General features: G+C 32.3%; 1 protein-coding gene across 1 annotated transcript in view; it reads right to left on the bottom strand.

Moving 5' to 3' along the window:
* The window catches only part of LOC133175922 (ankyrin repeat and sterile alpha motif domain-containing protein 1B-like), an 85930-nt gene that overhangs the window by 62601 nt on the left and 4838 nt on the right, over positions 1-18491 (bottom strand). Inside the window, exons 3-10 of the mRNA XM_061311061.1 lie at positions 9385-9541; positions 8009-8305; positions 6868-6943; positions 6600-6704; positions 5953-6163; positions 2123-2215; positions 1116-1393; positions 137-180 (exon numbers count right to left, since the gene is read on the bottom strand). Coding sequence (XP_061167045.1) covers positions 137-180; positions 1116-1393; positions 2123-2215; positions 5953-6163; positions 6600-6704; positions 6868-6943; positions 8009-8305; positions 9385-9541 — 1261 coding nt within the window. The remainder of the gene's footprint in view (positions 1-136; positions 181-1115; positions 1394-2122; positions 2216-5952; positions 6164-6599; positions 6705-6867; positions 6944-8008; positions 8306-9384; positions 9542-18491) is intronic.

Below are 18491 nucleotides of genomic sequence, written 5' to 3'. Positions count from 1 at the left end.
TGTGTAATTAAATAACGAAGCAAATATATTATTGCCTGCAAATTTATATGTGGAAACAGCTTAACAACTTCAAAATAAAATTAGAATTTAGGTTTCAAATCAAGGATTTCACTAGAAGAAAATACAAAATACTGACCTTTGGACTCTGTACAGGGGAATCAGACATTGAAAAATATCCACCTAGAAATTCAATAACAATGTACATTTGGAATATGACAACAAATAGAAAAACAGGCACAGGGAGGCTATCATCTTAAATTTCATCTCCAATCATGTAGGATGAAAATCAAAGTATACATATACTTTTAAGACCTGCATAGTCTTTATATATATATATATATATATATATATATATATATATATATATATATATATATATATATATATATATATATATATATGGTTACAATAAGTTATATTAAACATCATACTTTATTCAACTAAACTTTTTTTAACTCAATTTTCATGGATTAATCTAGGGTATATTTACCACTGATATTCAGTATTTTTCCCCAAGAGAACATTTCCCCTGAATATCCCATTTTCCCCTTTTGATGAGTAAAAAATTCCCCTTACAACAATAAAACACTTAGATATTTTTTTTCCTTCATAAAAACTGGAAAATTTAAGTAAAAATTTTCATCAAATGTGAAAAATGGTTTTACTTTGCTATTTTATGCACTCTAAATGGTCATTAAAATGCTGAAATTCAATTGAGTCTCCCAACAGGGCTAGCCCTGCACCCACTGGGGGTCTAGAGTGGCCCCCATATCCCTAGCTGATTTTTCCCAATTTCTCCAGAAACGGTAGTTTCCCCCAAAACCTAGATTAATCCCTGATTTTAAGTTGAATACACATTGCTGCATCATTCAGAATGCTCATTTAAAAAGAATTCTATACAGTATCAGTTATTCAAATATTCATATATTATATTTTTTCATCATGGACATCTAATGACTATGTGATGTGTGTGTGTTCTGTTTGCATCATTTAATTTTTGAGAGTCTAGGTCAAGTATAAACATCCCAGATACTTCTCTAATACAGTATATGAATAAAATCTTGATATACAGTACATTCTTTTACAACTGTACCATATTCTCAACCAAAGCCCACCTGGTTGTATCTGTGTGGGTTCACATGGAGCTGGGGGGTGGTTAATAACACTGAGATTCTGTATACTGGCACCAGCCCTATACATCTTAGGGGACATCTTCTCAGGCAAGGCTGGAGCACCATACATGGAAACAGTCTGTCTGTCAGTGGAGCGTCTGGAGGGTTGGGGTCGTGTGGGGGTGGCGGTGGTGGAAGGGAGGGTAAAGGGAGGCTGGAATGGTTGGATATTTTGGAATGATACCATGGAATCTCGTTCTTTTGATACTTCCTCAATGGTCCTATTAAAAGAAGAAATAAAGTAAAAACATTATGTAGGCAAGACCATAGTTTGCATCAACTCAACTTTTGTGTCTAACTGGATTTTTAAACAAAAACCCAATTTGTCGTAATTCTCAGATAGGAAATCCTGAGAAGATTGGCCAAAATTCAAAGATGAATTTGATTCCACAATATACTACACATTTATAAAGATGGACAGATGTAGTGTACCATGTGAGACCATTGCAAAAGGATTGAATTTTGACTGGCAATCCAAAAGGCATCATATCTCTGTGTTGCTTGTGAAAGCAAAATCTAAATTACATGTACATTTTCCACAAAATAATATGGGTTAAACCAAGTAAAAAGTTTCATGTCAACTTACAACATACAGCAGAAAGACCGACGTATGAGACAAATCCATAAGAAAAGCTCATTTGAGATTTTATCACTAATATTTGACAAAGTATATGTATTCTGGAGTTTATTGTCCATCGACCTTCTGGCAAGAAGGATAACTCTCAATAGGGAAAATGACTATTCCTTTTATAAAATTTCTCGTTGAAAAAATCAATTTTAGTCAAATTTTGCGCCACAAGCTATGCAAAATTGTGAGCATTTCAATCAAAAATTTAAGATTTTTGTGGGAAAATTAATAAATTAAAGCATATTTTCATATGAATTATCACAGGTATGATGAAACTTAATCAGGTAAATTTTTATGAGTCAGCTGTTCAAATTAGCTTTACCTGTGTACAGGTGAGGTGTCACCCCCGTCAAATGTTGACTGTCTTGGAGGAACTGGTGGGGGTTCTTCTTGGAAAACAGCATTCACATCTTCACTGAAAGAATGAAAATTGGAATGACTATAAATCTTTGTTTGCATATGAATAATATGGTACTGGATAGCACTTTAGTTAGAGATTACTATTTCATTCAAGTACTTTTGCTTGCAGAACTCTGTGTGATTTAAATGGAATAGTTCATATAAAATTTAATTTATAGTACATAGGAATATAAGAACGAGATTCTAGTTTGAAAATATTACAAATCTACATTCACAACAAATCAAGATCATAGAAACACTAATGAGATTTACAAGAATCAGAAACAATAATGTTTATATAATTGGAACTACAGAATATAAACATTTTTTTTAACCATGCAATACAACTGCATGAGTTTTAAATATATAATTTAAACTGCAAAGTTCAAATTGTTCATGTAACTAGATCAGAATATTGTATCTTGACTTCTGGATACAAACCAGAATATGTCAACATTTACTATATACATGAATAAAAAAAACCTTGAATTTTCCACAATAGTAATCTTAGTACCAAAATTAATTTTGTAACATTTATTCACAGCTAAAAACAAATCCACACTTTTCAAAAGTTAGGTAACTTGTCCACCATCTTTCGGGAAAAACCACTAGAGTTTTCACAGAGCCTTTGTAATTTTCTGGTTTTAAGGGAGCCGACTGGGGTTTTATTGTGTGAAAACTACTATAGAGAAACTCTTTAATTTTATACCATATGTACCTTACATTGACTTCGGTATATATGCCAAGTTTAGTGAAAATCTACCGTCTGGTTATTTTTTAGGGACCATTTCAATATACAGGTACATTTACTATAGGATTATATAGGAAAATACCATTTTTTTCACACCTTGAAGCAAATTATACAAATGCTACTATAGACTTTTTGCTCAAATTATACTATTTGATGGGTAATACTATATTATACATTTTGTGCATGAAACACAAAATTCTACCGTCTGGTTTCCAGAGGGAGCATCTCAAAATGTCAAAATTCATGATATTTTCCTGTTTTTATGGAGTACAACAAAACATGTCAGATACCACAGATTTACACAAAAAATAATAAAAATGATTGCTAGATTCTCAATTTCCTATGTTTAAAATTTCAAGACCATGTATTTTATACTTTTTATTTTATGGCATAATTAATGACCCCACTTAAAGAACTTCGGTTATTCATAACGTCAAAAACACACTATTACGACGTCTCTATACCCATTATTTGAAAAATCGTTCAAAAAATCAGTTATTTAAAAACGTAATTAGATTTTTTAATCTTAGATTTCCTAAATTTGTTAATTTTTATAAATCATGTAAAAATAGTTGCTTTAAAAGAGTAAATACGCTTTGTTTTACTATGCTGCGCGAAGTATTGCGCAATGAAAACCCCAGTCGGCCCGCTTAAGCAGCTTTGTTATTTGACATAAAATATCATTTGCATCTTGTGTTTCATTTGCCCAAGGATGGGGCTACCATAACATAGAAAGATTTTTTAGCACACCTAAAAGTTTTGCAGCACACAGAAGAGGAACTTTTTTTCCCCTTTTGACCTTTTGTTTGACCCTGCAAAAGGAAAACTAACCAGAAGTCTCTGATGAGACTGTAGCTCTACTGGTCTGTACGTATAACAAAGGAAAAGTAGCACTTGGATTTGAAACTTTGCAACATGCAAATTGAATTATGTATCTTAATGTAGTCTACTTCTGTGCTTAGTTATATTGAAATCAAACGAAAACTGTTGGAGGAGTAGCGTTTTGAAAGTATTTCACAGAAATTTCTATTTTTAGTAACAAAGACAACACCATTCACTGAAATCAAAAACCGATATACACTGTATATGTTATGTATCCTAGTGTATTCTAATTGTGTGCCAAATTCGATTGAAATCAGACCAAAACTGTAGGAAGAGTAGTGTTTTAAAGGAATTTCATAGAAATTTCTATTTTCAGTAACCATGGCAACACCGTACATCGAAATCAAAAACCGATGCACTAAATTATGTATCTTATTATAGTCTTCTTGTATGCCAAATTATATTAAAAGCAGACTAAAACTGTAGCAGGAGTAGCATTTTAAAGAAATTTAGTAAAAATTCCTATTTTTAGTAACCATGGCAACACCGTTCATCAAAATCAAAAACTGATGCACTAAATTATGTATCATTGTACTGTCTACTTGTGTGCTAAGTTATATTAAAATCAGACCAATACTCTAAGAGGGGTAGTGTTTTTAAGGAATTTCACAGAAATTTCTATTTTTAGTAACCATGGCAACACCGTATATTGAAATCAAAAACTGATGCACTAAATTATGTTTCTTAGTGTAGTCTACTTGTGTGCCAAGTTATATTGAAATCAGACTAAAACTGTAGGAGGAGTAACATTTTGAAAAATTGTTTACAGACAGACGGACAGCTAGACAGACGGACGGACGGACGACGAACACCTTACTATCGCATAAGCTCTTTTGGTCTTTTTTGCACAGTGTGGACTGAACTATAACTTACTGGTAATTATCATCATGTTTTCAATTTTCGGCTATGTTCAACTTACAAACACTTGGAATTGTTTGTTAGATGGACGCTTGTCACACATGAAGGATCAAGGATTCATTTTCTCTACTCTTCATTAGAATTTCATATCATTTTGACTTCACATGATTTAAACTGATAATTATTGTTGTAAAATCCTCTTTCATAATTGAATCTTAAACATTCTTAATGTCAAGGAAATATTAACAGCTTGGGTATATATTACTCAAAAATATAATAAAATATTATCAAAATTCATTATATGTGTTTAATTATAAACCCAACATTTATACAATATCACAGTAAATATATTATGTAGAAAAAAATCTACAAATGAAATTCAACAATTAATTCTCTGATCGCTAAGGTGTAAATGGATTTAGGATTCAAGAAAGCCCAAAACACAATCCATTAAAGACATATTCTAATTTTCTGTCTGTAAAAATATGTTTTTATTTTTTTTTATTTTTTTAGTTTGTTTTTATATTTGATATTGTTCAACTAGCTTTGCTGAAATAAAATAAGAACATGGCCACCACAAAGTGGAGCATTCCCTCGCATAAAATATATTTAATATAAATCAAGGCAGCATTCGATATCAATCCTGAAGTGAACTATGTCACTTTCATTACGCACACAAGGATAAACTAACCTACTCATCCACACACTCATAAGCGTGTAACTATATCCCCTCCAACTTCGTTGCGAAGGAATAAAAATTTGGAATTTAATTTTCTTCTTTTCAGTGATGATGTTATGTACTGTTGTTACAACAATCCAACAGTATAAACAGATTGTCAAAGCATAAGCATTCTGTTCACTTACAAAGCCTTTGTGAAGTTATGATCACAATTTAATACAAATGATTTATAGTCATTTATATCACTTACAGTTGAATAGAAAAGGAATTTCTAAAACCAGGAAGTTCAAATGAATTGACATTGTATGTAATTAATGTATCATTATTTGCTAAGAAATATTAAATTTCAAGTCTCAACTAATATATTTTGACACTCCGGAAAGGAGATACCATGATTTTTTTTTGAATAGATCCAATACTGTTGAAATACTTAGTTTTCTATTTCAGTAACATGATAAAATTTAATCCAAAATTAATGTTTGTAACATTTTAAATTAAAAAAAATATTTAATACTTTCACATAGCTTCATTTATATGAAGTGTAAATCTCCTCAAAATGAAATTGCCATTGTTACACACAAACCTTGAATGGGCATTTCCAGGTTGACTTTTGTCAATCCTTGCATACTGAACTGAAGCTTCACTAGTTCTACACATGGGGGGACTTTTCCTCTCTGTTTCTGGGGAACTGCTTACAGATGGGCGGGGCTTAGGGACAGGTTTAGGGGTGTGATCCACTAATGTTTCATACACTTTGGCCTCTAGACTTTCTTGTGAATTTTTATTAAGATGATCTGCAAAAAAAGCATATACATAAAATACTTCATAAAATTACACACTTCCAATCTGTTTGTGATAATAAATTTCAGAAAAGACAAATTTGGTCAAAAGTCATATAATATTTTTTTTAAATTGAAGTAATACATGTAGAGCACAGAACATTCTGATTATTTGTGTATGGCACCTGATTTAAACTGATGATTATCCTACAAAAGACCTTGAAACATTGGTTGGCAAAGACTTTAACATTTTTATGTGGGTTGGACATGGTGAGTTTTTTTTTCCATGGGGAATAGTTCACCCTTCTTTCAGTAGTGGTTGGGTTCAGGTTCACTGCCCCTTCCATCAGTGTTAATTGCACTGGCATGGATCCCCCAACACAAAATTAAAAGATAGGGTTCTAAAAGATTTCATCATTTGTACATGATTAAAGCTACATAAACAATTTACCTGTAATCAAGGAGATTATCTCCAAATAAGAAGACTGATTCTTTTGTTCTTGAAGAATTTCTAACACTGTTTTCCCATCCTTGTCTCGCTCAGTGCAGTCTATACCTATAAGGGAGAAAAGATAAAAGATACCAGGTTGTACAAATAATTCTGTTTCTACAAAATAAGCCCTACACACTGGAACTGCTTAAACAATCTTGGTTTTGAGTAATCATTTATGTTTTAAATGCATTCTTTTCAGAATTTCTATGCAATTAGTGATACATACCTCTATCAAGCAAGATTCTGACAATGTCAGGCTTACAGTACAGGGCTGCTAAATGTAAGGCAGTGCCATCCTCTGTCTACAAAAGGGTAAAAATAGTCAATGTGGAATTTGTTAAAATTAATGTGAATAAAGTGTTAAAATTTCAAAACTCAAAAATAATTTAGAACTAATTAACACTTCAATGAAATGAAATGCAAATCAACCAAACTTCGGTAAGTCTGAGTCCTGTTATTATTATAGATCTGCTAATATAATAATTCCTACTGACAAATTATCATATTATCAGGCCTTTGTTGTTAAAGGTACAAGAGAATTTGTGCTTGCGCAAGGATAACTTCTGAATAGTACATATTAAGGAATATTCAGCAAGAAACATTTTCTATCAGTTGACTAGCTTGGGTACTATTTCTGACAGCCAAAAAATGTCTCTATCCTTTCACATGAGACATAATGAATTTTACATTTAGAGTGGTTGTGGGTATTAACTTACAGCTTGGGTTATCTGATTAACTAATGACAGTGATACTTGTATCACCGTCATACTACTAAAATGTGAGTTAAAATTTCTTCTGTTTAGCATTAAAGTTGTGTTCAGTGTTCTACTTAAAAAAAAGGAACACAAGACTATCAGTCACATGATTTGTTTTTTTAAATCTTTCACGTATAAATCAGGATAAGTATTAGAAATTAAACACTGGCTCAGTTTATATATATGTTTAATATCATACCTGATGCCATAGTAAACTAGTAAACTGTGATTATATTTGTATGTAAGTTGACAAAAACTGTTTTTCATGACTTAAATGTTCATTTATTTTTGGAACAGTACTTGTCATTATTGGTATTTGTGCAATGCTTATGTGCAACGACGTCATTAATATACAACTGTATGATATGTTGAAAATTCTTACCTTAAACATCTAAACCACATGTACAAGAACATTCAGTATATATATCTCATCAGAAGAGTTAAATGCCTAAGTGTTTTACAATTCTACTACATATGTACTGCAATTCTGACTTTTGTGCCAAAGATATTATACTGAAAATCTCATCATAATCAAATACATCTTATAGATGAAACCTACAAAACCCAAAAATGTCCAAACCTAAAAGGGTAAGAAAAGATATGCGTTTTTACCATTGTATTTATGTTAAATCCTTTGTCCAACAAAATCTCCACTATCTGCTTGTGTCCACATGCCACGGCCAGATGAAGTGGAGAGTGGATAAAGGTTGGACTGTGGACAAGGTCTGGACACTTGTCTATCAGGAGCTGCACCACCTCCACTCTACCATAACGAGCTGCAAGGTCAAGAGGTGACTCATCCTTCAGGTTCCGGATGGTGGGATCTGAGTGATGTTCCAGAAGGATGCTGACAGTTGGAGTGAAGCCATATTGTGCTGCACTGTGGAGTGGGGTTTCTCCATCACAGTTCTACAATAATTTATTGTCAAACTTCATCATTATCTGATGCATTTTTTAAATGCAATAATATATATATTTAGGACTAGTTACGCTTCATCCTACACTTAGGTAAAGGCATTCATTCAGTCAATTTTGTATTTTATTTTGTGAAGTTCTACTCTCAAAACAAAGACAAACTTAAGAAGAATTGCCTGACAAATCTCTATATCAGTATGGATGTAACGACTTAATCCTATCTCAAATCCTTGCAAGATAAATGTTCAAGTCCTTGAATACAGAAATCATCATTAAAATCAGAATTCATATCTACTCCTTCAACAAACACCTCCGAAATAGTTTTTTTTTTTTTGTGAATATGGTAAAGTTAACTAACTTGAAGTGCAGTCTTAATGTGATTAGACTGGTACTGTACAAACACAGGTGTGTAATCTTTTGCCTAATACAAAAAAACAAACTAATAGAGGGGGTCACGTAACCCAGTCTAATGAAATGGACTTACATGTAAACATTACATACTTACATGTAAACTGACCTGGTTTTGTTTTTATACATGAATTTTGGGATTTTATTTCACTTTAAGCTAACATGGACTTGAAAGTTCAAGAGTCTTGAGGATTTGGACTGACAGACAGGGGTATACATGAATCTTGCAATTTTATCTACCTATATCTGATTTTGTGCCTGTTCATAAATTTTGAAATCTTACTGACATTAACATACAGTAAGTTAACCTGAACTGAATCAGAGTGTACATGAATTTTACGTTTACCTGTAAGTTGACTTGAGCTTGTGAGTGAGGATTTGTTAGCAATGTTATGTTTACTTGTAAGTTGACTTGAGCTTGTGAGTGAGGATTTGTTAGCAATATGTTACATTTACCTGTAAGTTGTCTTGGGCTTGTGAGTGAGGATTTGTTAGCAATATGTTATGTTTACCTGTAAGTTGACTTGGGCTTGTGAGTGAGGATTTGTTAGCAATGTTATGTTTACCTGTAAGTTGACTTGAGCTTGTGAGTGAGGATTTTATATTTACCTGTAAGTTGACTTAAACTTGTGAGTGAGGATTTATTAGCAATATGTTATGTTTACCTGTAAGTTGACTTGAGCTTGTGAGTGAGGATTTGTTAGCAATATATTGCAGATTTCCACATTCCCTTTCCACGCTGCTAGGTGGAGCGGGTTACATCCACGGTTGTCTACAACATTTACTGAGGCGTTCTCTCGCAGCAGAATCTCAACAGCCCCTCTGTAAAAAATTTGGAAGTATTTCAACATGGAATACAGTAGCATTTCCTGCATTACAGTACATGTATATGTTATTTATTTATTTATTTATTTTTACTGTATCTTTACATACAGTGAAGTTCTGTGGAATAGTCTAATTTCCACAAGTTTTCCAGATCAACTAGCAATACCCTTGAAATGTAAAAGCTTGGTTTCCAGTAAATTGCTCAATAATTCTCTCCTCTCTCTCTCTCTCTCTCTCTCTCTCTCTCTCTCTCAAAATACAGATATGACTATTGTGTTCCAGAGAGGAATCAGTCTTTTTCTGTCATGCACATACACTCATCACTGTGCTTGAATCTGTAATTTAGTTCTGACACAAACCCTGATTGAAGTCAGAATTTGCTGAATAAGAAGAAGGTGAAAATAGCATCTTAGCCAACACAAATTGATTTTCTTTAAACATACAGCATTCCTAATTGGTTTCCACAAAAAATCCAATAAGGAAAGACTTAAGAACTCTTAACAGAAGATGGTCAATTTGCAGTGTGAATGAAAGTGTTCTCTTAAAGAATCATACAAAACAATCCCCCAAAAATATGTCATCAAAACTTGCGTGGGTAAAAACATAGACTTAATCTCTATGCCTCGGAGATATTTATTTCACGTTTATCATTAAAGTGCAAAAATATCGTATCGATATAATGTTGTACCAGACCACCATTTCCTTACTAGATCCTAAATGTCAGACTTAATGTCATCAAAATCATCCTGAAGCTTTAATATTTTATCAGTCTGAAAGAAATTTAGTCTTTTCACACCATGTAAACCAAACACTGAATGGGCCTAAAAACCAACAAATTTATGGAAACTCCAATCTTTGATGCAATGACAGAAGCTAAACTGTAGCAGTTTTTCCAACTAATCACCTGTAAGTGCATTAAATTACACAGTACATACAGGAAGTTCTTAAGGACTTTCCCCCTAGGCAGGTACACAGAGTTAAATTATTAAGGTAGTAATATTTTGCATTATAAATATAATCACCTTTATACTGCTACATATTCTGGGTTATTATATACTGCTTTCTGGTGTACAAATATTACAAATTCTGGTAAAAATTTCCATATTTTAACCAATTAACCCAAAGGCATGTAGTATAAACAGGAAGGGACGGAGGCTGCCGCCATCACTTTTTCTCAAGAATAATCTTTTACTATTTAAAATAGGTATGGAAATTGTCATACAAGGGTGGTCATGCTGAATGTAATGCTAATCTAGTAATTTTTTGTTGTTGTTGGAACTTACATATGCCCCCCCCCCCTTCATCTCCAATGTTCTGGAGATAGCTAGGTCAGTCTTTCATTATTGCACACTGCACACTGTAGTTCCCATTCTCCAATATATGTTTTGTATTGATAAACTTTAACTGATCTATAATGGTGTTGAATCTTATAAATAATTGTATTTTTATCGTGGTTTTTTTTTTGGGGGGGGGGGGGGGGGAATATTATAAATCCATTATTTTTACAATATAATCTACATTTGCTAGCTATATTATGAAATTTCTATAAACCCAATTATATGGAGGTAATAAAAAAATAAATCAAACTTCCATGTCCATTTTCTGTTGCTCTGATTTTTTTCCCTATCACGATCATGTATTACAGAATAATTAGGAATTAGGAAGTGTTTCTATAATTATATTTCCTAGAGGTGCACAATGTCTTTTCACCTGCATTCACCCTACAATTATTCATGTCTTCTTCCCTATTATATCAATTAATACAGATATACATAATACTTAAATTCATTAAAGGGTACTTACTCATTAGAAAGACAATCGTTTTAAATCATGCACCCCCAGGAAATTAACCGTACGAGTACGACAGTGCAAACCAGTATGAAAATCATAAACATGTTTTGGAAATGGTGGATTGTACAGAGTTATCTATAAAAGATATCTGTTCTTATGTGTAATGTTTTGCCTTATATAGTTTTCACACAACACGTTTTCAATATTCTAATTGCAATAAGATATGAAAATTGGAGCTGGAAGATTAACACATTTCTTCTTAATTAATTCATAATTAAAAACTAGTTACACAAAAAGATTGTCTGGTATGAACAATTAAGTGAATCATATTTAGTTTGCTATTTGATATAGGCATCAAGCAAATTTTCTACAATGTTAACCGAAAGCCTCATGCATACAGATACCTCTGTCTGACACTACATTGGTTACACTTATTATGTTACAAACTTACAGCCATGCAGGCCCAAGTATTTGAACCCTGGCCCTAGGGCTCGCGAATATCACAGTCTAGTAGAGGATTTCGTTCATTTTCAAGCAACTAATTTTGCTGGCTGAAAGTTTCTAAAGCATACACAAGTAAAATATGAAAGCCTTAGCACCAACTGTTCAAAAATTATGGTTGAAGTTTTTCAGACCTAGGTCATACTCCAAAGTTAAAGTCAAAGGGTCAAAAAACGTTCACTCCGAAAGAGAGGACTTCTCACAAGGAATGATGGAATACAAGTTATGGCAAAAGTTAATTTTTTTTCAAAAATATAGTTTTTGGCCTAGGTAAATAAATAGTGTGTTTCTGGTTCCCCGACCGACCCTAAAATATATGAGCCTACCCTAAAAAATTTATTAGCAGATATCTTTCCAGGAATAAACTATTCCAGTTTCACTATTAGAAATCCTAATCTTGATCACTTCCGTGTTTCAGAAAATGCATATTCTATACACATTAATCAAAAATGTTTTGACAGCAATTTTCACTGGGAAAAATGGTACAGTGCTTGCCAATAAAATATTAAAATAAAATACAGGTGACTCTCGATCTCTCGAAGTTCAAGGGACCGCAAGAAAAGTTCGAGAGATCGAGGGGTTCGAGAGACAGAAAGTGAATAAAATCCGCAATTTTCAGTTCCGATCATCATTGTTCTACTATTATAAATACCGGAAGTATATGTAGATAATGTCATTGGATTTTTCATTCGTATTTTACAGGTAATTCACTTGATTTCAACAACAATGATCGTATTTTGAATAAATAAAACGATCTCTTTAAGTTTCAGTATTTATTTGTTCTCATTTCATAATTACATGAAACCTGAATAGCAATCGTCGGCGTGGCTACCTCCAGGGCTTCACCGGGTCCTTCAACAGATTTCTCGTATTAAATGGGTATTCAGTTCTTCAGATAGGATTTCTTGTGCAGTGTTTGTCATACTGGGATTATGTAAACTCTAATAAAACTTCATAATCTATGAAAAATTATTGACAGGTCTCTTTAATTATTTTCTAAAAATTATCGTCTCGCTCTCAAGTCAAAATAAGTTGTGAAGCAATTCGCTTATAGTTTACCAATTGTAACCAATTAATTATATCAACACTCGGATGCTCACAGGTATAGTGTCATCTATGTAAACACCCAATTAACACCTCCATGCCAGCCCGAAGCAATCACTGTTATCCAGGTAAGTCTAAGCTGCATTGATTTTACGCTTGATCGGCGTGTGCACACGCGCAATCAAAACTTCAAGAGAAAGAGAGTAAAAAACAATGAAATGTGTGTAACGGGACCCAGGTCTTGGTTCGAGAGATAGAGAACTTCGAGAGGTCAGAAGTTCGAGAGATAGGAAGTAAATTTGCTTAGTTATATAGAAGAAAAAAACGGGACCGGAGGTTCACTTCGAGAGATCGAGAACTTCGAGAGATCGGAGTTCGAGCCATCGAGAGTCACCTGTAATATGTTTTCCCTACCCACCTACCTACCCTATTTTTTCTCAGGTTGGAATAGGAAACACACTATTTATTTATCTTGGCCTTAACTCCAGCATCAAGGTAAAGAGGTCAAAAATGTTTGCAAAGAAAGGTCTATACACATGTGAAATATGAAAGCCCTAGCAGTCAAAAGTTATAGGCAAGGTTATGAAGCTTTTGCAGGCAAACAGATGACAAAAGGAAAGACCAAGAACTATATGTCCAGGCCAAATCCTTTGATTAGAGCCTGCCTAGGGCATAAAAATTATTATGGTTCTTTAAAGACATCAAACACCCACATATAATGTTAACAGTGCAATATACATGTGTCCTTGACCCCATGGCAAGCATAAATAACCACTTTTAAAGTATGTACTTTACACTTATGACTTTTTTTCACAAATTTCTTTGGCTTCCAAAAAAATTAATCATTTTTTACACATTTCTGAATGCTTTTATAATTTTTTTTTAAAGAATTTTCATTTCCTTTAACAACTTGTAACATCCTAAAAAGTCCCAGAGTAACCAAGAGTTCAAGTCCATAGAATGTTGTATGTAACACGTACTAGTGGGTTAGTAAAATAATTTTAAAAGACGGTAATGGATCAATTAAGATATGCAAATAAAAATCAAACTTATCTGTAAAAGCTGCTTATAAGTACAACTGTGTATACTTAAAAACATCTTTATTGTACCTTTCTGCATTAAGTGGGGAAACTTAATGTAACATTCTTTCGCATTCAGTGAAAGAATTTTTTTCCAAAATAAACATGATAAAGATCATTTAGAGTGTTTAAATCCGGTGACATGTAAACAATATTTAGATAGAGACATAAAAAGGAAACCAGGACATATTAAGACTTTCTACTTAAAAAAAAATCAAATATAAACTGAATAAGCAGACTCTGCAAATAATGTCAAATTTTGAACAGACTATTACCCGTTACATTGTACTAAGATCTTCTTTCCTTTTGCACAAAAATGTTTTCCTTATTTAGTAGTATTCTAAGCTAGAAATATGTCCATAGGACATGAATGCCCCGCCCTACGTACATTGGTTTCGATAGTAAACTAGAAGTCTCTGCCGAGACTATAGCTCTATAACTTATCACAAAGGAAGAGAAAAGTAACACTTGGACTTGAAACTTTGCAACAGCAATAAATAGAATGATGATCCTTGATTTAGTCTCTATTTGTGGCAAGACTGCAATCAGATTAAACCGTAGAGGGAGTAGCCTTAAAAAAGAATTTTACAGAAATTTCGATTTTAGTTATGGCAACATCAATCAATATCAAACAACGATAAAGACAATAATGTATCTCAATGTAATCTACTTGCATGCCATGTTATATTAAAGTGTAGTCTACTTGTGTGCCACGACTTACTTTAAAATCAGACCAAAACTGTAGGAGGAGTAGCTTTTTGAAAAATTGATATATGGTAAAATGTTCTTAAGGAGGTTCGATCCTGCGCTTTTGAGCAGATTTTGGTCTGGACCTTTATTTCTAAAGTTCTGTATCATTTTTAAGTTCTAACATTAAATCCTGATTCTACAATGCAAATTAAACTATATCCAATGAAAAAACCGCGATTAAATTCCTTTCAAGTAGGACTAAGCCAGGAACTATATTCTGTGGCGGAAGGTTTTTTAGAAGAAAATGATCAGTTTTTCCCTTTTGAAATATATGCAGTACTGTTAAGTTTAGATTCCTATTTTTCCATGCTGGTTGCACACAGAGCTGTTTTTTGCAGTGAAATGTTTTATGCTGATTCTGAAATATCTATTAAATTATTTCTTAGGAATTCTTTCGTCATATTGTGACAAATATAGTAAATATATTCTGAAAGTCCAATAAAAAATTGAGCCAATTTTAACATAAAATTGACACCTTTTTAGTAATATCTAAAAATTTACATCATAGACCCCCACTTTCGATTTTCTTTTCTGAATATATAAGATAACTTCAATCAAACTGCTTAAATTCAGCAAAAGTTTAAGACTTTAAAATAATTTTCTTGCTTGTTAAATTTTTAATACCAGAAAAATCACATTTTGTGAGTGCAGAAAAGTCAAATAATTGATTATGCGAAGAAATTTAAAACTTTTTCTTAGTCACAATTTTAATGTGTCTTTTTTAAAATAGATAATAGTTTATTTTGTCCCATGGTTTATTTGGATAAAAACATTGGAGAAAAAACATCGAAGAAGTAATTTTTGATTAAGACACAAATGTCAGTGCAAAAAGGTCATATTGAATGTGCTGTAGCGCCAAAAGAAGCATATTGACCCCCATTTTTTGTTCTTATTTTCAATTAAGCTATGTGTGTAGAAACTAAAAATATACTTGACAAAAAAAGTTTAAGACTTTAAATATCAGGATCCAACCTCGTTAAAGAAAGATATGATCAATGTATATCAAGAAGAGAAAATTATGACACAGTTGAATCTATAGCTCTCAGTAATTTGAAAAGTTTCTTTGAAATTAAAATTAATGCACAATGAGAACCAGAAGTCTCTGATCAGACTGTAGTTCTACTGGTTTGTACTTATAACAAAGGAAAAGTAGCACTTGGACTTGAAACTTTGCAACAGCAATAAATAGAATAATGATCCTTGGTTGTCTCTTTTTGTGGCAAGATTTATTGCAATCAGACTAAAACTGTAGGAGGAGTAGTCTTCTAAAAAAAATTACAGAAATTTTGATTTTAGCTACCATGGCAACATCATACAACACAATCAAAAAACAATAAAGACAGTTATTGTGTCTCAGTGTAGTCTACTTGTGTGCCAAGTAATACTGAAATCAGATCAAAACTGTAGAAGGAGTAGCATTTTAAAAGTTTTTCACAGAAATGGCCATTTTTAGTAACCATGGCAACACAGTTCATTAAAATCAAAAACTGATAAACAGAATTATGTATCTTACTGTAATCTACTATGACTCTACTTGTGTGACAAGTTATATTGAAATCAGATGAAAACTGTAGGACTAGCGTTTTAAAAGTTTTCACAGAAATTTCTATTTTTAGTAACCATGGCAACACCATTCATTGAAATAAAAAAAAATACCCTGAATTATGTATCTTAGTGTAGTCTACTTGTGTGCCAAGTTATACTGAAATCAGATCAAAACTATAGCAGGAGTAGGGTTTTGAAGGTCTTTCACAGAAATTTTTATTTTTAGTAACCATGGCAACATCGTTCATTGAAATCAAAAACCGATGGCCAGAATTATGAATCATAGTGTAGTCTACTTGTGTGCCAAGTTATATTGAAATCAAACCAAAACTGTAGGAGGAGTAGCGTTTTGAAAAATTGATTACAACAGACGGACAGATAGACAGCTAGACGGACAAATTAATATCGCGTAAGTTCTAACCAGTAGAGCTAAAAAGTGAGATCAAGGTTATAGGAAAGGTCAAGAAAAAAAATATGACCATGATGACACAGTTGAATTGCTTTTATCATTTTGTATCTTTGTATGAAACATGATGAAAATATCTTGAACATTATTTTTAATAACTAAATAAATGCACAATGAGAAAAAGTGGGTTTAAGGCCATAGGAAAAGTCAAGGTCAGAAAATTTTGACACATTTGAATAGTCCCCATCAATAAGTATCATTGTATGAAATTTGATGAAAATATTAACAGCTTCTTTTAAATTTTTCATGAAAAGCAAAATAAGTACATGTATTAGTGAGATCAAGGACATATGACAGTGATTCATTTTGAAAATGGTTATCATGGGTCCAAAGGACCCCTCTTAAAGACAACAATGAGTCCCGTGCCAAAATCAATGCGTCCAAATCCAAGGGTACTGTATATTAGATGTTACAGAGGAAATTCTGGTAAAATAAAAAAGGGTATTGCACGAAAGTGCAAATGTTTTATTGTAGCCGTGAGTGATTTATACTTTTACTATCAATTGTCCAAGACTGTACGTGATTTTGCGTCATAAAAATAATATACTGTCCACTGTGCACTTTGGTTCTATTTTTAGATCGTACATGTATACGATCTCACACATTGTATCAGTCATAAAATGCACAGAAGCAGAATGAAGTTAAAAAAAAAAGTTTAAGAAGAAATGACAAATAGTCAGAAATAGAAATGATTAAATTTTATACTTCTTAGCTTGTAAGGAAAAATCGAAAAACAAAAAAACAACAAACAATGATACAGGGTACAGCTTAAATACAAAGGTATAGTATTCTCTTCAGAAACGTTCCACAGTATAGACGTTATCAGTGATAATCGAACTATGCTAACTCTCAAATATTTTCTGATAATTGCTTTTAACTGCAGTTATGAAATCTGACCTGTTGTTGGCAACCTTATACCTGTTAAAATAGTTCATGCATATCGCTTAGCACGTGGATATGATGCAATCGGTCAAATTTTGAATCAGATTATACCGAAATAATTTTAAATAGTACATGCCCTTCTATAAATTTATTGCGTCCATTGGGGTACTACTAAACAGAGTACGATAGAGTACTTTAGAGTACGCTAGAAAAAATGTGTAGTTTAATGCAATTTAATTGTTTATTTATGTAAATATAACTCGATTAAACATTATTATAAACTAATATTGCAATATTTATTTCAAAACATTTGTTTTTAGCGCTATTTTGACAAGAAAATAACATTCATGATTCAATGCATTAAACTGTTAAAGATTATTAACACTCTGATCTCGATTAATATTTTGTTTCAGACTTACTAACTTCAACTAAATTTTATCAAAAATTAAATTTATCGCCCTATATAAATATTTTTTACATTAACAATGAAACATTTCAACATGTTCAAGTTAAATTAGATCAGGATCAAACGATAAACCGTCACCTGAAATCAGAATTTGAAATAACTCCTAAAATAAGGAAAACATACAAATCTAATTTAAAATATATATTCATTATGTTTAACTAAAGTAGAAAAACATACAAAAAGTAGTTAAATTGCATTAAATTATTAAATTTTACTAGCGTACTCTAAAGTACTCTATCGTACTAGCGTACTCTGTTTAGTAGGACCGCGTCCATTGGGATGCACATTTATTGAAATAATGCATCCTGGGCAAAATTTGTGCGTAATTTACGCAGGACACACACCAAAATGAATCACTGAATTATGGAGAGTCAAGGTCAAATAATTATGAATCTTTAGTCAGATAGCTCCCATCAATATGTT

Source organism: Saccostrea echinata, unplaced genomic scaffold (assembly GCF_033153115.1).
Source record: "Saccostrea echinata isolate AGI-Se365-2 ecotype Australia unplaced genomic scaffold, CSIRO_AGI_Sech_v1 ptg000064l, whole genome shotgun sequence".
NCBI lineage: Eukaryota > Metazoa > Mollusca > Bivalvia > Ostreida > Ostreidae > Saccostrea > Saccostrea echinata.
Note: the sequence above shows the minus strand (reverse complement) of the source record. Positions and strands in the feature narration are given on the sequence as shown.